Below are 27,871 nucleotides of genomic sequence, written 5' to 3' on the forward strand. Positions count from 1 at the left end.
GGAGTCATGTCAGCGCTATATTGACGTTGCGATTACTGATCATGGCTCGGGTAAGCAATGGTGCTCTACGTTTGTCTATGGAGAACCTCGCGTGGAGAACCGGCAACACATGTGGGATCACCTGATCAGACTAAGGAGTACGGTTAGTTTACCCTGGGTCGTCTGTGGGGATTTTAATGAAGCTCTTTGGCAACATGAGCACTTCTCCCGGACGGCAAGACGTGAAAGTCAGATGGCTGCATTCAGAGATATTTTGGAGCTGTGTGAGCTGGTTGACCTGGGCTTCTCGGGCGTGCCATTCACATATGATAATGGTCAACTAGGGTGGAGCAACATCCGTGTTCGGTTGGATAGAGTATGTGCAAGGAGGAGTGGAAAGATCTATTTCCTTTTGCAAAAGTTCAGCACCTGATATCCCCAAGGTCTGATCACTGCCCCCTTTTCCGGCACCTGGATGACGTGGTTCATGTACGACGAAGAGGGAATCCAAAGTACGAGATCATGTGGGAACGGGATGGTCGTCTACCCCAAGTCATCGCAGCGGCTTGGGCGAAAGTCAGACCATCCGGTGATCTTGGTGATGTGTCTACCTCGCTGCGCTCGGTTATGTCTGACCTCAGGAAGTGGAGTAAAGAGAACTTTGGTCACGTAGAAAGGTAGATCAATAATCTTCGCCTGGAACTTGAATCATTGCAGCTTAATAATGCGGACAGAGGGGTTGTAAAAAAGAAGATGGAAGATTTAGACGAGTTGCTGTACAGAGAGGAGATGATGTGGCTTCAACGCAGCCGTATTACCTCGCTGAAGGAAGGGGGCCGTAACACCAAGTACTTTCATCGTCAGGCTGTGTGGCGGGCTAGGAGGAATAACATCCGCCGGCTCCAAAAAGAGGATGGGTCATGGTGCAATACTCCTTCGGAGATGGAACACATGGCCGCATCTTACTTTAAGGAACTATACACTAAGGACCCTACTCTAGTCCCGGATCTCATGTTGGACAAAATCATGCCTAAGGTGACGGATGATATGAATGAAAAGTTACTGGCCCCTTACTCTGAGAAGGAAATATCGGATGCTCTCTTCCAAATTGGACCGATGAAGGCGCCAGGCCCTGATGGTTTCCCTGCGAGATTCTATCAACGGAACTGGGGGGTAATGAAGGATGACATCGTTAAGGCGGTTCGGTCTTTCTTCTCGTCAGGAATAATGCCGGATGGAGTTAATGAAACATCCATAGTTCTTATTTCGAAGGTACAACACCCGGCCTCCCTCAAGGATTTCCGGCCTATTTCCTTATGCAATGTTATTTTCAAGGTGGTCTCCAAGTGCATGGTGAATAGGTTACGACCTTTCCTAGCTGAGCTCATTTCTGAAAACCAGAGCGCGTTCATCCCGGGAGGTTGATATCAGACAATTCCATCATTGCTTTCGAGTGTCTACGTCATCTCCAAACGGGGTCTGGAAGGAATGAATTTTGTGCCTACAAGCTGGATCTTTCAAAAGCATATGATCGCATTGATTGGGAATTCCTAGAACGAGCACTGTTGAAGTGGGGTTTTGCGAGAGATTGGGTTTCCCGTGTCATGGCTTCGGTACGGTCAGTCAAGTTCTCAGTAAAATTCAATGGGAAATATTTGGACCAGTTTTCGTCGTCCCGGGGTCTTCGTCAAGGTGATCCTTTATCTCCTTTTCTATTCCTCTTCGTTGCTGATGCACTATCTGCTCTCCTCCATGACGCTGTGGTGGGACGTGGTCTTGAAGCGTTGAGTATATGTCAGGGTGCTCCCGCTATATCACATTTACTCTTCGCGGATGACTCCCTCCTCTTTTTTCGAGCCTCAGTGGAGCAAGCTCTGATTATAAAGGAGGTGTTGAGCACTTATGCGTCTGCAACGGGTCAACTGATAAACCCTTCGAAATGCTCGATCTTATTCAGAGATTCTTGCCCGCAGCTAGTGGCTGATGATATAAAAGGTATTCTGCAAGTTACCTAACACGAATTCGAGGCCAAATATCGGGGCCTTCCGGTCCCGGATGGTCGGATGCATAAAGGCCGCTTTGTTTCATTGCAAGCAAGCCTCAGCAAACGTTTAACTGATTAGGGTGAAAGACAATCCTCGCAAGCCAGTAAAGAAGTCTTGATCAAGGCAATTGCACAGGCTGTCCCTGTCTATGTTATGAGTATCTTCAAGTTACCTTTCTCCATTTGTGATGATCTCACAAAAATGGTACGCCAATATTGGTGGGGGGTGGAGAATGGTCGTCGGAAGATGGCATGGGCAGCCTGGGATAAGCTAATCCTGCCTAAGTCTCGCGGGGGCCTAGGGTTTCATGATATGAGGGCTTACAATCAAGCTTTATTAGCCAAGCAGGCGTGGAGATTGCTGATGACACCAAACTCTGTGTGTGCAACTCTCTTTCGAGCAAAATACTTCCCAAACGGTAACTTGGTTGACACGGTTTTCACTGGGAATGCGTCGGCTGTCTGGAGAGGTATTGAGCATGGACTTGAACTCATGAAGAAGGGTATGTTGTGGAGGGTGGGCAATGGTACAAACATCAGGGTGTGGAGATACCCATGGATCCCCAGGGGTCCGCCGTTCTCACCGATCACCCCCAAGAGGAACTGCCGTTTGAACAGGGTGAGCGGTTTTCTGAATGCTCAAGGACAATGGAAGGTACAACTGCTTCAAAGATACTTCTGGCGTCCGGATTTGGAATCCATCCTCAAGATTAGAACTTCTCCGTGCATGCGTGAGGACTTCATCTCATGGCCCTGGGAGAAATCCGGACTACACTCGGTCAAAAGTGCTTATCATGTTGCTATGCTCCATCACTATGATCAGTTTTGCCCAAGTTCTTCCAGCGCCAACCCTGATGGTGAAAGACCGTGTTGGCGGCTAATCTGGGGTGCGGAGGTTCCCCCTAAGATAAAGAACTTTGCTTGGCAGGTTGCTTCGGGTACTCTACCTACAGATGCTGAGAAGAAACGACGCCATTTCGATCTCAATGGCTTCTGTAGACTATGTGACAGGGAACAAGAGTCATCATTTCATGCTCTCCTCTCTTGTCCAAGAGCTAGAGTCATCATTTCATGCTCTCCTCTCTTGTCCAAGAGCTAGAGTCATCATTTCATGCTCTCCTCTCTTGTCCAAGAGCTGCATCCCTGTGGGACTCGATGAAAGCTCATTGGCCTCTCCCGGACAGGACTATGATAAAGTGGACCGATACTGAATGGCTGTTTCAGCTCCTTGAAGAAGCCCCAGCTTCAATTCGCAGCAGAATTTTGATGATCCTCTGGCGCTCTTGGTTTGTCAGGAATGAGTTATTGCATGGTAATGTCCCTCCTCCGCTAGATGTCTCCTGCTCTTTCTTGCAAAGCTATCATAATACTTTCACTCAGATTTCGAGGAGTGTGGGTGAGATAATCAAAGGAAAATCGCCGGTTGCTATGGATCCAATCTGTGGCACGGTGAAATCTGTTTCACGGGAACCGTGGCCTCCTCCTTTGGCTGGTATGGTGGTGCTGTCTATAGATGGATCGTACAGAGCATCGGATGGGTCTGCTGGCTTGGGGATGATCCTGAGAACAAGGACGGGGGAGGTGGTATTTGCTGCATACCGAAAGTTGTTCCATTGCAATGATGCGCTTGAAGCTGAATTACAAGCGCTCCTAGAGGGTATTAAGCTTACCACGGAACATTCTGAAGCTTCCATTATGATTCAATCAGACTGTGTTGTTGCGATCAATGCCATAAAGGATACTTCATTGGATAACTCTGCCTATGGCCATATGATCGAGGAGATCAAGTTTCTTTTAAGTGATAGAGTTTTTATTCTTGTTAAAGTTTCTCGTGTTTAAAATAGAGTTGCAGATTGTTTAGCGAATTTTGGTCGTAGTGGGGATAGTACTACTTGCCGGCTAGGTAGATCTCCGTCTATTGCCTCTGATCTCGTTGATGAGGATTGTAACTCTATTATGTTCGAATAAAATCCTATGACTTCCGCAAAAAAAAAAAAATCTTGTGGACACTTCTACTGTTGTTGCAACGCACGGGCATTGTGCTAGTTTAACTAATGCACACACACAGCATCTCTGACCTTTCCAGTAAAAACCTTAAATCCCATACAAAAAACTCGTAAAAACCTTCAATAATGACACCATGTCGTTGTTGGTGCGAATGATGGGAAGCTTATCGTTGACGCCTTATCTTGAGGAGACGTAGTTGGGGATCAACGATCAATGGAGATGGAGAGATAATTCCATCTGGTCAGGTAAAAAAGATGATATATGATTTCTTCCATGGCTTTATTACACGAGTCACCAAGTACTCCTACATGTTCCAAAGCACACATCGGATTCCCGGCTTATTTCCACGATGAGCACCACTACTTGGGAGTCAACTGGACCGATGCAAGTTGCTGCATTCAGTTGGCAGGCGGGGCGGCGCCGTATTTGGCCTGAAGCTTCCTGGCGAACGCCACCGCGGCGTCCGGGTCCGGCACCACCGCCGTCGCCGCCTCGGTGGCCGCGAACCGCCCCGCCCACGCGGCCAGCAGCGGGGTCCTGCCGGCGTCGAGGAACGTCACGCCGAACATTCTGCGCAGCGCCTCCATCCAGAACATGTTGCACCCGACGGCGAGGTCGAGGAACCCGATGGAGTCGCCGCCGAACAAGGGCCTCCTGCCGCCGTCCAGGCACTCGGCCGCGGCCACCTCCAGCTGCGCGAGCGCGGCGAGCGTCGCGTCGACCTTCTCCGCCCTCGCCGCCTCGGTCGGCGCCAGGAGGATGCCTAGCCAGGCGGGGAACAGCTGCAGCAGAGCAAGAAGAAGAGATGGATCAACCGACGCCGTCACTCCGGCGGCGTCACATCCACGGAAAAGCACGCACCTTGTCGTCGACGTAGGCGGCCCAGAAGCGGGCGGTGGCGCGGGCGTAGGGGTCGGCGGGGAGGATGGGGGCGCCGGCGGACCAGACCTCGTCGACGTACTGCACGATGACCTGCGACTCGCAGAGCGGCACGCCGTTGTGGATGAGCACGGGCACCTTCTTGTGCACCGGGTTGTAGCGGAGGAGGAGCTCGCCCTTGTCCAGCACGTCCGTCTCGATGTACTCGTAGCCCACGCCCTTCATGTGCAGCGCCAGCCGGACGCGGGTCACGAACGGGCTCACCATCAACCCCAGCAGCTTCAGGTCTCCGTCTCCGGCCATTGCTTCTGCTCTCGGGATCGCTCCTCCGTCTCTCTCTCCCTCTCTCTGGATAACTGGATATGTAGTAGAGTGAGCGCCTACGGTTGGTGAGTGAAGTGACCAGTCTCGACAAGATCTGTTAGTAGGTCTAAATAATGCAGGCCACATGATTCGTTTGCAGAGGTCATCAGATCTGAGTCAATGGTGAATCGGAGAGGCGTGTGTCACGCTGCAATTGAATAATGCGTCAACATTGTTCATTTCATGGCTGTTGCTGCTCCTCGCATGGTAAGAACTGTGAAGTGTTCGGCTTGGTGTCTTCTTTCTCAGTTCATACTGCAGCTAAAAAGATGATCTGGTATTCCATTATTGCCCGGCGTTGGTCGGTTGTTGAGTATTGGAATTATTGATGCTCCAACGGAAGATAGGGATACGGATCTACTTGCCTTGTCCAAGTCATGCTTTGGAGTACTACTTGTGTTTCATGTTTATGGAGGAGTCAACAACTTGTTTAAAATTAACAGATTCATACATCAGCTTGAAAAGCCCATAAAGCTCATATACAATAACTTATTTGTTGTAACAGCTGACTACGAAAAACCTGAATCGACGGACGTGGCATGCCACGTCAGAATGTGGCACGCGCCATGCTCTGTCCGTTTTACAAATAAAAAACTGAAAGATGGACTATTAGCGCGTAGTGGTCCTCTGTCAAGTGTTCGGACGGAATTATTTCAAGAGGATCTCCATATTATCACAGTTTCGTCAAACGACCTTGCTAACCCTCCCATAACCTTTGTCTTTCTATCTCCCTCGAGCTCTCCTCGAGCTCTTCGGGGAAATCGACATTGTGTCGGTTTGAACCCGTCGAAGGCGAGGGATGCGGTATGTAGCCCGTCATACAGGTCGCGACCGAGTTCCCGCACGCGTATGGTATGTGCCAATTCCCCCTTTCGCCACCCCCTTGTTGCGTCATTTCTTTCCCTTGTTTTCGCTAGGTTTTGTTGGCAGCGACAATCATCCATTTTGACGCACAAATTCAATGATTGGACGTTTTCGAGGGGTTGGTGATCATATGGCTTGACCAACACGTGAACACATCCATTGGTGCTTGTGGAGATTTGAGTGGGAAATTTAGGGCAGTGTGAATAATGCTCATTGTAGGGTGAAGTAGATTGATATTGAATAGTGCAATGTGTGACTATCATACGAACGTTGTTGCTATGGATTTAGTATTCCTATATGAAAAGTATGCTTTTTTGAAGAAAACTATGAACTTTCACTGAATTATGATTGAAATTTATTAAATTTGATAGTGACTTTGTCTAAATTTTGTGTGCAGTAGTACAAATTTATTTGTACGTGAAACACTCCTTTTGGTGACAAGACCATACCTCTTTATAGCCTTACACAACTGTTGTTTTCTCTTGAAAACCATTGTCAAACTGAAGATTGGAATTTCACTATGAGGATTAAATCTTGAATATCTACTCTTCCTCCTCGCCATGTCTCCATCTTCCCCATCTTCCCCGTCATAAGAATAATCCTCATCAGAGGACTCAAACTCATTTTCCTTGCTAATTTCTTCTAATACTTCCTCAACATTAGCTACAAGATCAATTGGAATTGCACCAGAAGCATTTTCCCCATCTACCCATCTCTGAGAAGATCTCATCTTCTTCTTGAACTGCTTTGCTTTTTTTCTCAGGTTTGGAACCTCTGATTCCTCTTCACTATCAGCATTGTGTGCCACATAATATGAATCTTCTTCAAACTCTGAGTATTCTTCACTCTTTTCTTCAGTAATGTGATCCTCTCTCAACACTAAAGCTTGATTAATATGATTTGCCACTTGGGAATTTCCAGCAAAGACTTCAGATTGTTGTGAGCTTCCTTCTCCTATGCTTCCTCTACCCCTAAATGATTTCCTAGGACTACTCATCACTTGTGTGATAACACCAGTGTCATCTGGCAGTAGAACCTTCTCGAGAATTGCGTGTGAATCCAGTAGATCAAATGTAATTGGCCCACTGTCATCAGCTTCTGCAGGCAACACTTCTGGCACTTCACAGTCATCACAGTCTCCCAAGCTTATAATTTCCTTCTCGAAATCACTGCCACTGGATCCATTCTCAGATACCTCTTCACACTTGTACTCCACATATATATATCTGCAACACCACCATCTATAGCATGCTCTGACATTTTCACACAACCTACCCCATCATACAAAAAATGTAAGCCATTCGCAAGCTCCCTGCCATGCATCAAAAAATGTAGCTTCATTGAATCCTTGACAGCTATATTATCTTTCAGAAATCCCTTAATCTCCTCGAGCGATAACTTCTCTCCTTCTATCTCAGAAATTGCTTCATCACCCCCAACATAATCCAGCGTTCGCCCAATCTGTATGAACTCCCCACCAATATGAAACCGAACCGACAATATTTCTTCTGGATCCATTGTGAAACCCTAAATCCCTACAATGAAAGAATTTGAATTTAACCCTCCGATTAAACCCGCAAAACTCCTACTTTACTAGGGAAAAAAGCCCTAATTATGGCTATTAAAAACTGGCATCTGAGCCAGTGCGAACGAGCAGCGGTGAGGGATTTACCTTGTCTCCTTCGTGGCCAAGATCCTTCGTCACGCCGTCGCGATCAGCCGCTCGTCACCATGTCCGTCGCCGCAGAAGACGAGAAACAGAAGCAGTCAACCTGGACGTATGGACGCAGATGCATGTGCCGAGCACATAGGCAGGCCCAAGCCATCTCCCAGCACTATGTTCCCGTGCTACTTTGCCATATCATCATTCCCGATGTTTGGTTAGGAACTAAATGTCACGTTAGGCCGGGATTTGTTAGTACATGGTGCTCGTTTCAGGGATTGAGAGTTCCATGTTCGATTCCAACTAAGTCAACAACTTCAAGGTTTTTTACAGACTTTACTCTTTTTGTTTTGAGAAGATCATCGATTGCAACTTGACAAACTATAAGGATCTGACTGAATCAATTGTAGAGCAGTACCCTCCGTGTTATTTGGAAGTTGCACATGTGCAGTACTATGATGATGCTCTAAAAATCTTAGTTTTGCCCTATATAATTAAGAAGTTGCACATGTGCAGTACTATGATGACAAGCTTAGGCAGTTGATTATGATCATGTGGAATGTCGAAGAAAAGTAGCAAAAAGTTATCTGAATATGATGATAATCCTTTTGTGTTGCTCATATGAACTACTAGAAAAACGGCTATAGCTAATATGAACATTAATGGCGCACAATGTGCCATTAATGGCCATATTACTAATGGCGCACCTGGTGTGTGGTGCGTCATTATTAGTTTTGTTTTGGCCCCACACCCTTTCCAGACTTAGCAGTGGCGCATCAGGGGAAAGTGCACCATTACTAGTTTTAACTAGTAATGGCGCACCACACCCACGGTGCGCCACTACTAACAATTTTTTTTCAAAACTAGTTAAAACCCACAGAGCCCACGTCGGCCTATTTCGATGAGCTCCGACAACGGGAAGCACTCCCCCGAGCTCCCCAAGCTCCACGCCTCCTTCCCCTTCGTCCAGAATCCGTGCTCCCATCCTCCATTGTTCCCCGTGGCTAGCTAGGGTTTCGGTCGCCACCTCATCTCCGGCGACGGTGAGTCCAGCAGCCTGCGGATCCGGCACCGGGCTATCCCAGGTTGGTACTTCCACTCATTCCTTGCATAGATTCTCCCTCCCCACCTCACTTCACCATCTCCTCGTTTCGTTCCCTTTCTACAACATGGCACGGATGGGACGGCGACGGCAGCAGGAGGGCGCGGGCCATGTCCTGCTCGAGGAGGCGGATAGTAGGGGCGCGCCCAGCGGGCAACCCTGTCCTGCTCGAGGAGGCGGATAGTAGGGGCGTGCCCAGCCGGTAGCCCTGTCCTGCTCGAGGGGAGCCGACAGCCCTGTCATGCAGGACCCCACCCCTGAGCTCGACCAGGAAGACATGGTTGAGTCCTAGCTCGAGCTTGACGACTCTGCATAAGGCAAGGTACCCGCTCCCTGCTCTCGTCTCCTTATAAATGCTCTGCTGCTCTTGTCCAATTTCTAGCTAGACCACACGCACACTACATTTTAGTGGTCAGGTTGGCATCCTGTAAACCAAGGACTGATTCTGCCATTTTAGTGGCCGCCAAGGTTCCGATAAATCTGTTGATCCTGTAAACTAAGGACTAAGTTGATTGACTCACAAAATTCTCCTCTGCCCTCATTTAGTTTCAGACAAGAGGTCCCTCTCTGTTCTAGCAGTACTAGTAAATAAACAGACTTGTGTCAAGTAAATTACTCTACTTGGCATGCTATTCTTTCGTTTATGATCGGCAGATTTATCAAGGAAAAAAACTGACCTCAACTTGCTTGGTTACTTGGCAACGACCAAGCGTATGGGTGTGTGTATTGTACTCTTGTCATGATCTTAAGTTTGGACAAGTGAAGCAGGAGGAGCACATATGTGCATACATGTGTCCGTTGTGATCTACATTGTTACCTCACCTAGATCATTTGCATCTTTTTCCCGCCAGTGTAAATGCACATACTAGAGAGTTTGTCTCTACCATGTGGTGGTGTTACAAGCGTACATACTTGCTGGTTATAATTTATACTTGCTGGTTATAATATGTGTTTTCCTTCATGAAGGTACTTAGCTGCCGGCAACTTGGACCCCTGCGAGGAGCTGCTTCATTGATGGAACGCACTGTCACTCACCGTCACTGCAACAATAACCGTCCTCTTCCTCCCAGTTTGAGCAGGTTTGAGATCTGCGACGGTCACTGCAGTGCTCCTGGCCGGGAGAGGGGGGGCGACCATGCTTCGACCCGACACCATGGAAGGTCTCTCACCCATCTCTCTCTCTCAGAGTTAAGCATGAGCAAATTTCAGTATTCAGCACGCAAGGTCCTTCATGAAAAATGTATGGATTATCTTAGATTAATAATAGCTCCAAGGCAGTAGTATTCTTGGATGGGTGGATGGTAAGAAAAGCCTGTATTGGAGTCGGTTCAGTTGGTTACATTTGGTTTGGTTTGGATCATAAACAACAAAACCCTGTCGTCCTGACCGAATATCTATGCTAGTATCAATCAATTAGTTTGCCGGGAGAAATCGATGCATACTATAGTTGGTCTCCCTATGTGCATTGCTCACGTGCTCCTCTTATTCTTTGACTCTGTATGGCTCAGATTGTACGCATGGTGGAGAAGAAGCTCGGCGTCGACAGGAGCATTAGCCGAACGACCGACCGAAGGAACCAAGACATCATCGATGCAATGGACTCATGTGCGAGCTAGCGAGATGGTGGTGGAGATTCAGAATGCTAGGTGGGTCATTTGTTGGTTGGGGAGCAAAGTTTTTCATCCCAAGTGTACATCCAGCAGCCGAGTCGCACGTGCACGTCGAGGTTGGGTTAGTTGCCTGATGGAGTTTCTAGCAACCTGACACTTGAACCGTTGGTATATACTCCCTCTATACCTAAATAATTGTAGTTGGGGAGAACTTTGTAGTTGGGGAGAACTAGACTAGTTCTCCCCAACTACAATTATTTAGGTACAGAGGAAGTAGCTGATATGCACTAATGTGGACATGTATATATGTTGTTGCAAAACAATTACAAAGGGTACACCACTAGGGCGGAGGATGAAGCTAGATACGCGCGCTATCTAGCGGGAGAGAGGAGGGAGCGGAGGAGGAACCGGATGAAGATCAGTTTCATCGTGATGATGCTCATCGTGACCGCAACCCTCTTTTATGTGATGGTAGTTTAGATATCGACTTGTAATATGAAGACAAACTCGCTACTCGTGGTCTCGAGACTTGTAATGTTCTAACTTTGTTCGGTATTTTGAATTCGGAGACTAATATGATGAATTGTATTCGAAGACTAATCTTCTATTGTATTCGATAAATCTGCTGTTTATATATATGTTGTTGTTTATATTCTGTGTTGTAATGTATTTTGTAACCTCTGCAAATATCAGAAAAGCAAAAAATAATAATTCCTAATATTCATAGTAGTGACGCACCATATTGCACTTTAGTGACGCACATAAATAAAAACCCGGGTAACGCATTATCTAAAAGTGCGCCATTAGTAACCAAGAGCACAAGCTACACATGGCCCCTTGCAGTAACAGCAGTGGCGCATTATCTAAAATGCGTCATTAGTGTCTGGGATAGTAATGGGGCAACAGGTGGTGTGTCACTGTTATGTAGATTAACAGTGGCGTCATTACTATTTATTAGTAGTGGCATGATAATAGTGGCGTACCTATAGTGCGTCATTAATAGCCAAAATAGGTGCGTCACTAACAACCTTTTTCTAGTAGTGTGATGTGGACTTGGATGTTGGACCCATATATGTGAACTTGGAAATGTTGTATGTTGTAAGAGATATATGTGTATTTTGATGTGAGCCTGGATATTTATGTGCAAATTTGAATAATATTTGTTGAAATATATGTATATGTGAATTGTGTGATCTTGATATGCATCAAATTATATGGGAGGTTTTGCTCAATGTTTGAACTAATTTTATGTGAAGAATTTTGGTCAAAAGTTCATTAAGGGTAAAATCGTCTTTTCAGGTATCATTTCACACGTTAGTGGTTAAAATGGATGGAAGTGTTACAAAGGGAACAAATTTTAGTGTTGGTGTTACATAAGAAAGAAAAACTTTTACAGTGTCAAATGAGGGGGGGAGCAGTGTTAAATAAGTAATTCTCTAAAAAAAAAACCTTATACTAACAACGATGGAGAAAATAATAAATTTAAAAACAAAAAGTTAAAAAGAGAAAATAGAAAATTATAATAATAACAATGATAATAATAGAATCATGAATTGGAAAGGTTTGTGTTTTTAAAACACACAAATGGAACAAGAAGACCTTTGTTTGTCCGAGTAATTTCACCCTCGATTCGTTACTAGGTATATTCTGAAGTTAAGGGCATGTTCTGAAGTCCTTCAGCTCCACGCTTCATAAAATTCATTTTTGGAGCCGAGCCGAACGTTTTAGCTCCTATTCCCTTTGTTCTTAAATATTTGTTTAAAAAAATATAAATTATATATACATGTATATAGACATAATTTAAAATACAAATTCATTCATTTTACTTTGTTTGTAGTCTGTAATTGAATACCTAAAAAGACAAATATTTAGAAACGGAGGAAGTAGAAGCTAACTTAGAGAAGTTGTAGTCCATGATAGTGTAAGGGCATGTACAATGCTTGATAAGATAATCTTATTTTAAATCTTGCATGTAATTTAAAGATGAAAAAAAAAAAAGTCTACAATGAATCATCTCTTAGTCTTATTTTTTATAATTAGTTATTCTTAAAAACATGGTGAGACGTATTGTGTTAAGAGATCGCCTCTTGTTTAAATAAGAGAAGGTAAAGCCTTTTTTAATACTTTCTCATTCACCTCATTATTCATCCTATGTGGCACTCCTAAAATACAACCATAAGCGTGGAGTTAAAAGAAGCTGGGAAATCGCAGCTTCAGAAATCCTGTAAAACATGGAGTTGGCTGGAATTACCAAGTATGCCACCGTCAAGTCAAGAAAACGTCTCGTTTAATCTCCCTCATTCCTTCTTTTCTCATGAAAACTGACTCGTGGCTCTTTCCTCATACAGAAACATGTTTCTACTTCTTTTCTGGGCTGCACTCTTGCATTCAAATTAGGCTTGCCAGCCCATGGAATGATCTCCATCCAACCCAATATGGCTCTAGACAGGTGAAGACCCGCTACCAGCCAAACCATTGCGACGGAGAAGCTGTTTTTGCTCCCCAACGGACCTGAATCTCTGTGTGGAGTGAGAAGCTAGGTTGGGAAGCTGAATTTTTGGAGTTGGGAGAGTTGGCAAGACTTTTGAACAGGCCCTAAGGGTGGACTTTTAACTAGAAAAAAAAACATTTGATGACGGACAATCAACTAACAAATTTGAAAAACAAATCATGAGTTAAAAATAAAAAAATAAAAAATAAAAAAACATGTTTAATTATTTTGTGATTTGAAACAGACAAATGAGAAAATAAGAAAAAAAATCTGGAAAATTGGGAAAAAGAAAATAGAAAAATCGCTTGTACTGCAGCCCACACGCAAACAACGGCCTAAGAGCAACTCTAACAGAACCTGTATATTCACGACTTGCAAACGCGTTTTGCAGGTCGTCAAAGTGGGGTTTTGCGGGACAAAAAGTTGCGCTGCAGAACAGAACCCGCATAATGAAACTGTATAATTTAAAAAATAAACATTCGCGGGCATGTTCAACCACAGTCATGATCATACAACACTACATTCATGATCATACAACACTACATTCATTAGTACTAGATGGGGCATCACCTACTGGAGCTACTACCGCACTACGCAAAATGGAGCTCACCAGAGTCGAGCTCGTGCAGTAGTAGACAACCTACGTTTAGTCGTCGTCCTCGTCGGAGGAGAGCTCGACGTAGATGCGCTTCTGCGCGGTAGCTTCGCGGCGTCACTCCTCCACCTTGTGGCCGAAGGCGATGGCCGATGCGACACCCTGCTCGTAGAACACGGTGTCGATCTCCTCTTTCCTCCGGCGGCGCTGCTGGTCCTCTTCGGCCTCCCGTGCACTCCGCGCCAGCAACACGGGCAAGAGGCTATCCGCCTCCGCCGAAGGGAGGAAGTCCTCCGGTCCGACGACGGCCCCGGCACGTCGCTCCGGCACCGTCTCGTCCTCCAGCTCCATCTTCACCGACGGGAGCTCTTCGAGCTCCCTCTTCACCGGTGGGACGGAGGAGGACGAGCGGGAGCTCGACGCGATTGAGCTTGTGCCGAAGAAGAGGCGGCCTCGCGCGCGGTCGTACTCCTCTGTCTCGCGACAGAGGAGCGACGGCGGCGGCGTTAGGCCCCAGCGCGTGTATCGGCGGGCGGTGCGCTTACGGGCGGCGTCGGATATAACTCTACGAGCCCTCTCGGGGTCGTTGTCCCTACGGCTACCAGAGCCGGCCATGCGTGGCGGTGGATTGGAGCAGCTACGCTGCGTAATGGAGGCACGCGGCGGCGGATTGGAGGCGCCGGCGGTGAGGTGGGGGGGGATTCGCGGCGATGAAGGGATAGGGTTTCGACCCGCATCCAGCGATTGAACCCGCAGTTATATCGATCGAGGGGTCGCGTTTACGGGCCACCGCAAAACATTTTCAGGTCGGGCCGCGTTTGCAGTGTCTGTTCTGGCAGGAAAATGAGCCCGAACCCGCATAGTCGTCGGATTTTTTGCGGGCCGGCCGTTTTGCGGGGTCTGTTAGAGTTGCTCTAAAGACCGCACATGAGCATCTCACGCGAGCAATGCCTACGGGTTTAACATGAAAGGACAATTTTTTAATATGAATCTTGATGTCTACATCATATGGTTAGAAAGTTAGATTTGAGATATTATTTTACATGTAGATGTGAAATAGCAAATCTATACCTAATAATAAAGCGGCTATTGCTTTCGTCGGAAAATCCACCACGGTATTTTTATAAAAAAGCCCTTGTAATATTTGTTATTCAACCCGCGCTCCATCATTTATCTGCAACGTAAAAGGAAAAAATGATTCGCTGCAAAAATTATACATGTACGCATCGCCTCCTCCCGTCGACCCTGGGCCACCCTCGCCTGTGCCCAGGCCGCCGCCACACCACTCGCCGCCACGGCCGACCTCAATCGCCACCGCTGCCGATCTCAACCCATCCGCCTCCGCGGCTGTACCTCTCCCCGCTCACTGCCCCCGTTGCGGCGCTCGAGCGCATCGCGTCGACCCTGGTCCACCCAGGCATGTGTCCAGTCCGCTGCCACACCACTCGCCGCCGTGGCCAACCTCAACCACCACTGCTGTCGATCTCAACCCACCTGCCTCCGCGGTCGTACCTCTGCCCGCTTGCTGCCCCTATTTCGGTGCTCGAGCACAGCTTCTGGATCAAATCAACGCGACAGCTACAACGACTTGGGATGGTGCGTCTGCTCGATGCAGAATGACGACGGCGCGCGGATAAGGCGCAGCGGAGCGAAGTACTTGCAGGTGGAGACGGGCCTCCATGGCTCACACGGGGAACTCCGAGGTTATGGCGCGGCAACAGCGACTCCTTATGGTCAGATAGAGGCGCCTAACCCTTGCTTCCCTCATCGTATCCCCTCCTCCGGCAGAAACTCATCATCTGGTGAGATCCCCTCCCCATGTCTCCAACCGTGTGCCAAACACCGGCAAGAAAATTTGTTTTGTGGGAATTTGTTTGCTGATGAATGAATGTATTGAATGTAAGATTGCATTGTTGTAGAGAGAGAATGGAACACCACCTTCAGTTTGTCATCTGATCCCACATTCTCTACCCCATGAGTGAAATAAGATAACAGTCCATTGACCAATTCATGTAGCCTCTTTGTTTTGCTTTGTTTGTCCCGCTCAATTTCTCATCATGGTGGAATTAACAATGAACGGGTTGATTTCTCAACAAAATATGATAGGACTGACTACATTAGTTAGTTAGCTTATTATTTTAATAAATTAAAATCTTACCTACTAATAAAGCAAATAGTGTTTCTTCCGTACGTCATCTAAATTGCCCTTAAAGTTGACTAAAATTACCCACAAATGCCACCTATAAGTCATAAAAAGCGTTTCAAACAGGAAAATCTTCGGACTGGGCCGGCCCATGTAGGCACCTCCTATATTACACGCTCTTGCGTTGGAAAAAAATGCAGCACGCCTGTTTGGGCCGACCCATGCGTGGGCGCCTGTTTTTTTATTTTTCTTTTCAGTTCCATTTTGTTTTTTTACTTTAAATAATTTAGAACTTCAAACAACTTTTCTCAATTTTAGGAAACTGAGAATTTCTAAATAAAATATTCAAAAAAACATTTTTTTGAGAATTCAAAAACTACTCAAGAGTTTTGAAAAATGTTTGCATATAAAAAAATGTTTAAACTTTGAGAAAATGTCCATAAAATAAAAAAGTCAACGATTTTAAACAAAAGTGTGTGTAAAAATCTTAAAAACAGTGTGTGCCTCTGTTTTTAGTCTCATTTTTTATTTTCATTTTTCTGTTCCATTTTTTTGTTTAAATAATTTAGAACTTTGAAAAACTTTTCAATTTGTAAAACTGGGAATTTTGAAATAAAAGTTTGAAGAAAATATAAAATATTTGTGAATTCTAAAAATGCTCAGGATTTTTGTAAAAATATTCGCATATTCAGAACAATGTTCATAATTTTGAGAACAATGTTGGTGAAAACAATAAAAGTCCATGATTTTGAAAAAAAGTTTGTGTGTTATTTTTTGAGTGCAATTGAAAAAATGTTTGATAATTCAAAAAATGTTCATGCATTTCAGGAAATGTCCTAAAAATTTAAAGACATAATATGATCAGCATCATTGGAGATTATAATTATTTTTCTGCCGTTGCAACGCACGTGTCCTTTTGCTAGTGATTATAAAAAGATTAAAAGCGTGTGCAATTTTTTTCTCTTGTTGCAACGTACGCACCTTTTGCTATCTGTTTTAAAACGTGCATTAAAAAAGAGCGGCAGCGATACGAAACGATTCCCATCTGTAATATTGTATAGGCGTTTGACGATATGCATGGCAGAGGAGAGCTCGTCCAGTAGTAGCAGAACTATTTCTTTGTTGGTAATTTCCCAGTGACGGCTTCTTTGTGCCGGATGCAAATCACAAGAGGATGGTGATACCGAGGATGGCGGAACGTTTCGTGGGTGGACGTTGACGCCGGACTGGAGCCCCGCCCGGCCAACGGCCATCGTCTGCCTCCGACGCAACGGGAGGGTTGGTGGGATCGGAGCACGCTGGCTGCTGTGCTGTGCTGCACGGCGACGGGGCCACGGGGGGTTGGTGAGATGAGATGCAGCCCACCTGGACGCGAATCCGATTCCTGGAATGAATCTCGGTTACGCGAGCCGGCATATTCGCCTCGGCCGAGCGTGTGGGGTCAGCTTTAGCTCCCCTTCCCGACGGCCCGCTCCATCCATCTTCCCCGCGGGGCGGCGGGGCCGGACAAGCCGCAGATACGCCACGGTTCAGCGACACCGATCGTGTTGCACTCTTGTCAATCAATCAAGGACGCCACTAGGCAGCGGCGCCGCACCCAGGGGTTTCCATACTGCGGCCCTACTACTCCCAAAAGCCACGAGAGTTAGGACTAAAAAAGGTGCCACCATCGCTGATTATAAAGCATTTCCCACTGTCCTAACCACTTCCATCCATCCTGTGAACAAAACTAGAGTGCTTGCATGCAGGGAATTACAAAAAAGGGACCCACTGCATGCATGCAAAAGCCTGATACAAAAAAAAAACTTTTATCTCTTGAACCGTTAATTTGACCAATGATCCGTTTTCGCCGTTGACTTTGTTTCGATGAAATCTTCAAAACTAGATCCCGTGTCGATATGTTTCGATAACTTTTTTTTTCTTATACTTACCACATTTGTTGTACTTGTTTGTCATATTAGTAAGTACTTACTTGTCTGATAAAAAATAACTTAATCGTCATATTTTTACAAATTGTGAATAAATATGACATCTCGACATAATCAAACTAGCAAGCACAAACAACTTTTTTAGGCGATTACGCGCAAAAATATGACAACTCAACATATTTAAAACCAATGACCACAAGAAATACTTTTTGGTCATCGCTTGTAAATATGACAACTCGACATAGTTAAACTAACAAGCACACGAAATAGTTTTCTAGCAAAATTGTATGTCAATATGACAAGTTGGCAAACACAACCAATAACATGCTTTTATATCATGTATAATGAAATCTGTTACAAGGCTTTTGTACGAAACAACATTAAAAAGTGACAATCAAGTTATTTTTTTGAGGCAAGTAAGTGATTAATAATATGGCAAGTGGGTCAAAAAATGTGGCAAGTATGAACGGAAAAAAATAGTTGACAAAACATATCGACATGGGATCTAGTTTCGAAGAACTCGTCGCGAGAAAGCCAATGGTAAAAACGGATCATCGATTGAATTAACGGTTTTGTAGATAAAACTTTTTGAATTTCAAACAACAAAAGAAATCGCAGTTGTCTGTAGCATGCAAAACTCTTGCAGGGCTGGTCTGCCCGCCGCACGGCAACGCAGCCGTGCGCACGCTGCCAATTAGATTTTCCCATCAATCAAACACACAAAACAACAGCAAACGCCCAACAACTTTGCCGCTTTATTCAGATGGTGCGTTCCGTAAAAACCGATCTTTAAAAACGCATATGAGGGCACTGTACATCATTTTTACTATGTAAAATTATCCCGAATAAAACAAGCCTGTAAATAAAACTATATCCAGCTATAGCTCATTTTCTTTCTTTCCTCCTTCCATCCCGACGATTCCGCCTCCGACCACGGCGTGCCTCGCCCACCTGCCACGCCTCGTCCCGGCGCCGCCCGCCTCGTCCTGGCGTCGCCCGTTCCCGGCCATGCATGCAGTGGAGGAGCCCTGCGTCGCCTGCCCCCAATGGAGCTCGGCGTTGTCCGTCCCCGATTGAGCTCGACACTGCCCGCCGTCGCGCGTACGTTCTCTGCCGTGGCCACGCGAGCTCCCACACCCTACCCCGCTTTTCTTCGGTGCCGCCCCGTCCTGATTCAGGCCGCCGATGGCCTGCTCCATCCTGCCCGTGGAAGGCCTCGCCTCGGCAGTGGAGATCGAGCTGGCCGTAATTCGGACCGACGGCGATAAATTTTGGCGTGCGACGGCTTCTTCCAACATACGGCGACGGATCCCGGTGAATTTCAGGTAGATTCGCGGCGACGCGTTTGCTCCTACGAAGTTTGACCAGTTTTACGGGTTGAACTGCATACTGTCTTCAAACCTATACATATAACGTTTTTGTGGATGAATTTACCGTGTCCTTAAAAAGTTTACAGGTCAAACATGTTTTATGGTGTCTACTTGGCGTTGTTTTTTCAATCGAAACTATAAACACACCGTTTCTTTAAAAGTTTGATCATTATACAGGTCATCAACACCGATCCGTGAATCGGTCATGGAAAACATCCATAAAATACGACACCAATCTGTCAATCAGCAAATGGAAAACATTCATAGGAGGAAACACTGTTTTAGTTGGACTCATTGAAGCCTGATGTGCCACGCATTGATCCAACGGTCCCGTCTCTGCGTGCTCTTCAACGGGTGGTTCTTGGTCATTATCTCCAAATAAACAAGCTGTTTTTTAGTAGCAGTATTATCTTGGTTGGATGCCCCATCAAATCAACAGAAATGGTAACCGGCAAACATTCGTCGGGCAGTAACAGCCAGCGAATGCCTAAACTGCCACACCGTCTTGATCCTACCGTGCATATTGGATGGTTTTTTTATATTACACTCAAAATTAAACAATGACGACGGCTAAAAAAAGCAAGTCTCAGTATGATTTCGTTTCTATAAACAAAGCTTTTTTATAGAAACTTGGTAGAACTTCCTTGGGAGAAGGGAACTTGATATAAATATTGAAAAATAATTTGCATCGGGAAACACCAAACCCAGACGCCGCCTCCCTTAAGAAAAGCTTAGGGTTTCTCTGTCTTCCGTCGACGTCATCGTTGGTCCGTTTCGTCTACGGTGGCCTTAGAGCATCTACAGTCGGACTGGACAAATCCGTCATTCTATACGCCCGCGAGCGCATCCGAACGGTCCCTCATATTTCGTTCCATGCATCCACATACCTTATATCCGAATTCTCAAATCCATATAGAGTCATGCATGTAGATCATTAGATAATATATGTCGACGTAAAATAAATGTTGGTACATAACATAAAAAGTGTTTACATCAATTTTATGTGAAGTGCACAATCAATCATCTTCTCTTTGATTTTTATTATGGGTCCATATATGGTCCATCATATCATTGAGTAGTCGCGTCTGCACGTGATGATCTCGAAGATTCTTATGCATCTGCAGAAAATCCATAAGCTGCATTGCATGTTGATCTTCAGGGATTTCAACTTGTTCTCGAGGTGCTTCAAAATTGTTGGTTTGGGCAATACCATCACCCTCATCCTCGATGATCATATTATGCAAAATAACATAACATGTCATCACCTGCCACAAAGTTTCTTGTTTCCACATCATTGCAGCCCCACGAACAATTCTCCAACGCACTTGCAACATTCTAAAATTTGACCAACAAATCCGGCCACATATTCCGTCGAACACATCTGGCGCAAACGAGAGAGTTGTTGGACGTACCGCGGTGTCTTCCAGGCCGGCGACGACGTCCTGCGCGGGAGGTCGGGAGAGATGATCCCGTTAACCGAGCGACTGGGGTGGCAGAGGCTACTAGGAGACGGAGCACGCGCGGCGGCAGAGCTGTGAGATGGACGACGCACAGAGGAAGAAGAGAGGAAAACAAGAAACGGATCCGACAGTTCTGCGAGGTGGATTTGTGCAATTTGCGGTAGGGTCAGGCTGTCGGGTCCGACGTGGCGGGCATGCCCGGGCTCTCCCATATCCGCCCCATATTTGGGGTGGAAATGGAGGGTGCCGGTCAGCTTGTGCGTTTGAGGCCTGTTTGAGAGGCCCGTTTGGGTCGAATTTTTGTGACGGGGCAGCCTGCCCGGGTGTTTGAGGAGGGTTTGAGGGATCCGGCTGTGGATGCTCTTAGGGCCATGACGACATGGTGGACCCCGACCCTTGCCGATGGAAGGGTTTTGCTTTTAGACGTTTCTTTAATTTTTGTTAGAGTTTGTGTCCTATTCAAAAAGACGGGACCACGAAAGGTTCCTTAAAGATGAAATAAGGTTGTTTGCGCCTGGCCTCCGTCTCGATGGTGTGTATAGCATCGTTAGTGGGTTTGTGACGGTGTTTCTCCGACGGATTTGTCCTTGATGGACTTGCTCATGCATGTTCGTAATTCGTCTACGTTTGTGTCTCTTTAGGTTGGATCCTTCCGATCTATGCTACTCTTCATTAGCGATGATTATTGTTCTGTTGTGCTCGTTCTATGGGGCCTTAAAGCATGACGTCTTCCCGACTGTCTAGTATAACAAGTTTTGCTCGACTCCGATGATGGAGGGGCGATGACGACGACGCACCTTCGACTCGTTTCAGTGCTTGTAATTGTCACTAGGTGGTCCACGGATCATGATTGAAGTTGAATATATAGAAAGTTTTCTCAAAAAATAATAGTAATATATACTCCCTCAGTTTCTAAATACAAGTCCTTATAGAAATTTCATTAGAGAACTACGTATTATATGAAGCAAAATGAATGAATTTACACTTTAAAATATGTTTATGTACATCCGTATGTAACCTTTTAAAGAAATTTTTAAAAGCACTTATACTCCTTCCGTTTTTAAATATAAGTCTTTTAAAAGACTTTACTAAACGTCTACATACGCAACATAATGAATAAATATATATTTAAAAAAATGTGTATGTAGTCCATGAATAAAACTTTTAGAAAGACTTACATTTACATTTAGGAACGGAGGGAGTAATTTGCACGGCAGGCGGTGAAGTGAAGCAGAGGAGGATCATTCCTTGGAAAAAACAGAGCATCCCTCAATAAAATGACTCGATTCGAATCGAATAATAAAAACTCATAAACAACTCCGCCCTCGGGACCGAGACCCGAAGAAGAGGCGAGGGAGATCGCCCGCTCGCTGCACAACGCCCACGCCGCCGTCTCCCCTCTCCCTCTCCGCCTCCCTCCGTCCAACCGCACCTCGCACCCCCGCCGCCGGCGGCACCTCATGGCGTCGCTCTCCCTCTCCCTCCGCGCCTCCGCATCCGCCTCCTCGGCCGGATCCCGCGCAGCCGCCGCAATCAAGGTCTCGTCCACGGTTCACCCCCTCCCCCTCCCCCCATCCCGGATCTCCCCCGTGTCATCTATGGATTGCGCCGAGGGGCTCGCGCTCGTCCCGTTTCACGGAACCCATGGCGCGAGCACGACCGGGCCGTTGTCCGTGCGGCGAAAGTTGGCCGCCTGCATTTTTATTCCCTGTCGCGCCAACTTTTTTTCCTGCTATTATAAATCGGTTGATATTCGTGTCCCCAACACCCTGGCAGCCTCGGTTCCTGAATGTGTCCATGCTATATCCTGAATCCAGGTCTAGATTCGTTCATCTTGATTTAGCCAGAATGTGTCAACTTTTCTTTTTGTTCAAATAGAGACCTGCTCAGTTTTGCAACTTATGCTCGTTTACCGCAAATGATTCCCCTGTTGATCTGTTTTCTGATATATGGCGCAGGCATCGTGCGTGAGGAGCAAGGTTACCTGCAGCTTCCCTTCCGTCGGAGCCACCTCCTCACCGTGAGTCGTCTTCTTGTCGCCTTATTTCATTCAGCTTGTTCAGATAGCTGTCCGCCTGCGGTTTTACGGATCGCGAAAATTGGACGGCTGAGATCACTATAGTTGGAAGAACCTTCGAATTTCCTGTGAGGAACGAGATGTCGGTTCCTGGCGTTCTCAGCTTGTTTCGTGATTTGGCCGCACGAAAGCACTCACAGTTGATGGTCATGGTTATTGCATAATGCATACTATCTGTCATATAACACTTCTCTTCTGTATATTACCTGTAACATTGTGCCTTTTTCTTGAACTGCAGTGCTAGAAGCATTGAACCCGTAAGAGCAACCGCCACACAGGCGCCCCCTGCCACCCCTTGTAAGTTCTTCAATGCACGAAACATCTGAACTCTGTAGAGATCGGTGCAGCCTGCAGTTGTGTCTGACACACTTTTACCTTTTCACTTTCCATAGCATCTTCTAGCGGGGAGAAGACAAAGGTCGGCATCAATGGTGAGTTCCTTGATAGATAGAAAAAAGAAACGGCATTGCCAAACTATTGTAATTTAGTCAAGACACATTAAGACTCGTAATGTTTGCCAGGTGCATTTGGATAGTTGGGCTGTGCTTTGTAATCCTCGTTCAGTTTTTTTTTTCTTGTTCTAGGTGATCTTTAATTGTTTCAATATTTGGTTAAAATGGTACGCTTGTGTTTTTGCTTCAGGTTTTGGGAGGATTGGGAGGTTAGTTCTGCGTATTGCAATCGATAGAGATGATATTGAAGTTGTGGCCGTCAATGATCCGTTTATCGATGCTAAATACATGGTAAGAAATCAGCACAGAGTTACTAATTTTTAGACCGCACAACATCTGCTGGAATGCCTTGAAATGCCAGATATCCACATTGTGCAACTTTTGTTAGATAATATGTGATCACACCATTGTTTTTGACTTACAGTTGTTTGATTCTTCATGAAATTATATCCATATCGAACAAGCAGTGATCAGTTTTCCATATCGTCCATATGATTTTTTAAATGAGCTGTTACATGAGAACGTGATGATCTTCAATGAAGTTCTGAATAACTATTTACAATGCCGCCATATGTTTCCTCTAGAGATATTTCTTGAAACAGGACGAACCGACACACACAACTATTATGCATCATTGTAATTTTATATGCTTGCTTTAATGAAGAGATGCTTTGTTTGATCTCATCTGACTTGTATATATATGAAGCTTGAGCTGAGCATCCATCTGTTGATCTTCATTACATGCTGGAACTTGAAAATATTATATCCATATTCAGATATTCTATTTGTTGGCCTAGTTGCTTATGTGTATGGAAACTTGGACTGTACAAGCCATCTGGTGTGAGCTATATTATATGTTGGATGTATCTTGCCTAAAAATAGGAAGTCAACTTATGTCATTTATGCTCGTACAATCTGTTAGCTGCTGTCCTCACTGAAAAGCTGTCATGTTTACTGTTCTTGTTGTACCTTTGTTATTTTCTTTCATTCAGCAGATTTAAATCTCAAGCTGTACCTTGGGCATCATCCTTCATCTGAAGGTTCCCATTTGGTTTGGTTCATTCATTATATTCTTCCTTTTCCAGGCCTATATGTTTAAGTACGATTCCACACACGGTCCTTTTAAAGGAACCATAACAGTTCTGGATGAGTCGACCTTGGAGATTAATGGGAAGAAAGTCTCAGTTACAAGCAAAAGGTAACAAATAGGATTATAGGAGTGTCCTAGGTTTCAGCTGAACATGTAATTATTATTTCTAGTAAGCATTGCTCTATACATAAATGATTCCTGAATGAATTGTTTTGTCCTGACAGTTTTAATGGTAAATCTGGACAAGAAACGCCTTTAATTACTTACCCGTAATTTTATTTTAGGTGTTACCAATTTCTGAGAAGTGTAAGATTTCGACTATTCAGAGCATCTCTAGCAGATCCCGCAAACTGGGCCGTCCGCTGTAATAACCGCAGGTTTGCGGGATCCATCCCATAAATCCGGCCCGAACAGATACTTCAAATTCGGCTGTCCAGTAACCTCTATATCTATGGGATTTCGTCCTGTTTTTGAGGATCCCCTTTCCTTTGGTGGGAGAGTAATTTCAGCCCCAACCGCTTTCCTCGCAGCCGGCAGCACGGCTTCCGAGCTCGTTTCCAGCCAAAACTCACCGCCGCTGCTGCACACCGCCGTCGCCTCCCGCGAGCTGCCGCACACCGTCGCCGTCGCTCACGAGCTACTGCACCCCTGTGCCACCACAAGCGAGCTAGCAGCCGCTGTGCCGCCGCCGTGAGCTAGCTAGCTGCCTGCTCGTCCTCGTCTTGCTCCACGGCGGCGTTATCATCGGCAAGACGCACGGATCCAATTGTAATTTAACGGACGCTTTTTAGGGGGGTTTGTGCAATTTTACCAGGACCATAAAATATTTTACGGGATCTGTTCTGCCGGAACAAAAGTCATACCGTAAAAATGCAAAAAAACATTTTGCGGTATCCTTTAAACCGAATTTGCGGGACAAGGTATACGGGATCTACTAGAGATGCTCTCAAGTGTTCTTTTCATTGTGAATACATGGACACTACTTGCTCGGTATCAGCTGTTCTGTATCGTTAAAGCTTTATGAATTGGAAATAAGGTTATGTGCTGTTTGGTGCCCATTATGGAAGTGGCAGAGTGCCTATCTGCAGTTTGGTAGTATTGCATACATGCATGTACATATAATAATCATTGAAATAACAAATAAGCAATATCATCTTTGATTGATGCTCACCGGCGGAAAATTATGGTGTAGCTTGTGGTATTTTTATCTTGTGGCGATGTTGTCTTTCCCTGTAATTTGTTTCTCCCCCATCACTTTGTTGGTTTACTAACGGTGTTTTATGTGTCTTTGCTTTTCATTCCAGGGACCCCTCAGATATTCCTTGGGGCAACTTTGGAGCTGAATACGTTGTTGAATCATCTGGTGTTTTTACAACAGTTGAGAAAGCTTCAGCACATTTGAAGGTTCACCTTCTCATTTTTGGACTATGTGTAATATCCTGGAAAAAATTTCATTTAGATACAACAAAAATGTTGAGATTCCATTGTGTCACTTAAATAGGGGGGTGCAAAGAAAGTGGTCATATCTGCTCCATCAGCCGATGCTCCCATGTTTGTGGTTGGTGTAAATGAGAAGAATTACGACCCTAGCATGGATGTCGTCTCTAATGCAAGTTGCACCACCAACTGTCTTGCTCCTGTTGCCAAGGTTACCCCCTTTATCATTTCATTTGTTATATTAGACAGAATATGTTTAATATCTTGCAAAATAGTGTTGACAGTTGCCTTACTGATGATTCTTATGTTTATTGTTTGCAGGTTGTCCACGAGGAGTTTGGCATTCTTGAAGGCCTAATGACAACTGTCCATGCCACAACAGGTTGTCTTTCTCCATCTTAATACTCTACTTGTCATGGGCTGAGGGGTTCATCAGTGCTCTTACATACCGAGTTGTAATTTGGCTGTAATGTAATAATTTTATTTGATGTGTTCAGCCACACAAAAGACTGTTGATGGTCCTTCGATGAAGGACTGGAGGGGAGGACGCGGGGCTGGTCAAAACATCATCCCTAGCTCTACGGGTGCAGCAAAGGTTATATTTGGTCGATGAGAAAGAACAAAATGTTTCGTTGTTGCAGGTTTCTTATGTTGAACTTCTTTCTTTGATATCAGGCTGTTGGAAAGGTCCTTCCAGCTTTAAATGGAAAGCTCACTGGCATGGCCTTCCGGGTTCCTACACCTAACGTATCCGTTGTTGATCTGACCTGCCGGCTTGAGAAAAACGCATCGTATGAAGATGTGAAAGCAGCTATCAAGTATGTACACCAATCTAATAGTTGTTCTCACACTTTATTATCTTGCTGGTTGTACGCCCTTTTCCATCAGTGCCTTGCTCTGTTCTTTCTGACCAAGTCAACTGCTCATTAACTTTATTATTCCAAGCTCTCTTTATTGGTATAGTATGTGATATTTTGGCTGTAAGTATTTATAGCGTTACTCCTGTAGCTTGTTACTCTATAAACTAAAGTTAGAGGATTTGATCAATGTGATCAGAGAACAAATTGCACTGTACAGACAACTAGCTTTTCCTTAAGGGTACAATAGTTGCCAGGATGCTGAAGGTTAATATTGAAATAGCACTTGGGAAGAAATATATAACGATGTGCCTGCCCTGGTACCAACTGAATCCATGTACATACTATCTGTGCCGTTTGATCATGGTAATGGAGAAGTAGGTCTCACAGCTTACAAAAACAGAGAAACAGGGTAAGTGTACATTGGTTGAAATTTTGATGTGAATTAAGGCCAATTTGTTTTCCTAAATAAATGAGTGTAAATATGCCACTGTTTCTTGAACTTTGTATTAGCATTATCCTGTGAAAAATTCTCAGTCCAACAATATGCTTACTCAACTCTGAAAAAAATGCTTAACCATTTTTTCAGGGAAGCATCAGAAGGTCCGCTTAAGGGTATTTTAGGCTACACAGACGAGGATGTTGTTTCAAACGATTTTGTTGGTGACACAAGGTAAGTATTTGTGTCTGTTGCCATGAAATTGTTACGAGCTGCTGGGAACTCGGGAGTTGCTAAATATCTCTATACCGCAGGTCAAGCATCTTTGATGCCAATGCTGGTATGGGTCTAAGTTCATCTTTCATGAAGCTCGTCTCCTGGTATGACAACGAGTGGGGCTACAGGTAAATGTCCACTTAACCAGTTCAAGCTTTTAATTTATTGCACATCTTCAGTGTACCTGAATATGATGTTATGTTTTCTTGATCCAGCAACCGTGTCCTGGATCTGATCGGGCACATGGCTCTTGTCAACGCTTGATGATGATGCCTCGATTACTATTTAGTGCAGAAGGTCTCCTCGCGTAGTGTAGGAAAATTAAGGCTGCAATTTTGATGGCCATTCTCGTATCCTGGAATAATATTTCTGTGCGATGAAAACAATCAAATCAATCGGCGTCGACTTGAAGCTGTAGAACGCTCATGCTGGTCTGTAAAACCCCATAACTGAATCGCTGTGGGTGGGCAAGAAACCCAATCTCCGACTCGTCGAGTCATAGCGTTGTTACTTTGACCTTGTGGTGGTATCCGTGTTTTGTTTCCACCTTCAGGGAGGATAGGAAATGATGATGATGATGATGACTCTTTTGTTTGTGGTCTAAAGTTTTTGCAATGCCATGTTGCTTATTGCGCTTTGACACGCAGTTGAGAGGATCCTGGATCTGAATTTCCCATCCGGATGATATGATAGCAATTCAGGAAAGGCGTTCCGGATTTCAGATCCTGATGATAGGCATTCGGAT

At 45.2% G+C, this 27,871-nt stretch overlaps 2 protein-coding genes across 2 annotated transcripts; one reads left to right on the forward strand and one right to left on the reverse strand.

The window, feature by feature from the left end:
- Positions 1 to 4,276: 4,276 nt before the first annotated feature.
- LOC123412753 (probable glutathione S-transferase GSTU6) lies at positions 4,277 to 5,490 on the reverse strand. Its single transcript, XM_045105689.1, has 2 exons — positions 4,892 to 5,490; positions 4,277 to 4,812 (listed from the first exon to the last, which is right to left on the reverse strand). The coding sequence occupies exons 1-2, from the start codon at positions 5,357 to 5,359 to the stop codon at positions 4,429 to 4,431; spliced, it is 852 nt and encodes a 283-aa protein (XP_044961624.1). The 5' UTR covers positions 5,360 to 5,490; the 3' UTR covers positions 4,277 to 4,428.
- Positions 5,491 to 21,830: 16,340 nt separating this feature from the next.
- LOC123408573 (glyceraldehyde-3-phosphate dehydrogenase GAPCP2, chloroplastic-like) lies at positions 21,831 to 27,731 on the forward strand. Its single transcript, XM_045101649.1, has 14 exons — positions 21,831 to 22,036; positions 22,457 to 22,518; positions 22,814 to 22,872; positions 22,968 to 23,006; positions 23,218 to 23,318; positions 24,113 to 24,225; positions 25,422 to 25,521; positions 25,619 to 25,765; positions 25,876 to 25,936; positions 26,052 to 26,149; positions 26,230 to 26,372; positions 27,001 to 27,084; positions 27,165 to 27,254; positions 27,342 to 27,731. Exons 1-14 carry the CDS (start codon positions 21,959 to 21,961, stop codon positions 27,388 to 27,390), a joined length of 1,224 nt encoding a protein of 407 aa, XP_044957584.1. The 5' UTR covers positions 21,831 to 21,958; the 3' UTR covers positions 27,391 to 27,731.
- Positions 27,732 to 27,871: the final 140 nt, after the last annotated feature.

Source organism: Hordeum vulgare, chromosome 7H, assembly GCF_904849725.1.
Source record: "Hordeum vulgare subsp. vulgare chromosome 7H, MorexV3_pseudomolecules_assembly, whole genome shotgun sequence".
NCBI classification, from domain to species: Eukaryota; Viridiplantae; Streptophyta; class Magnoliopsida; order Poales; family Poaceae; genus Hordeum; species Hordeum vulgare.

Coding starts and splice junctions, on each gene's coding strand:
- LOC123412753 (XM_045105689.1), bottom strand. CDS start 5,359: ATGTGGCCTGCATTATTTAGACCTACTAACAGATCTTGTCGAGACTGG. Junction 4,813..4,891: donor CCGCCTACGTCGACGACAAG/GTGCGTGCTTTT, acceptor GCTCTGCTGCAG/CTGTTCCCCGCCTGGCTAGG.
- LOC123408573 (XM_045101649.1), top strand. CDS start 21,959: ATGGCGTCGCTCTCCCTCTCCCTCCGCGCCTCCGCATCCGCCTCCTCG. Junction 25,766..25,875: donor GTCTTGCTCCTGTTGCCAAG/GTTACCCCCTTT, acceptor TATTGTTTGCAG/GTTGTCCACGAGGAGTTTGG. Junction 26,150..26,229: donor GCTCTACGGGTGCAGCAAAG/GTTATATTTGGT, acceptor CTTTGATATCAG/GCTGTTGGAAAGGTCCTTCC.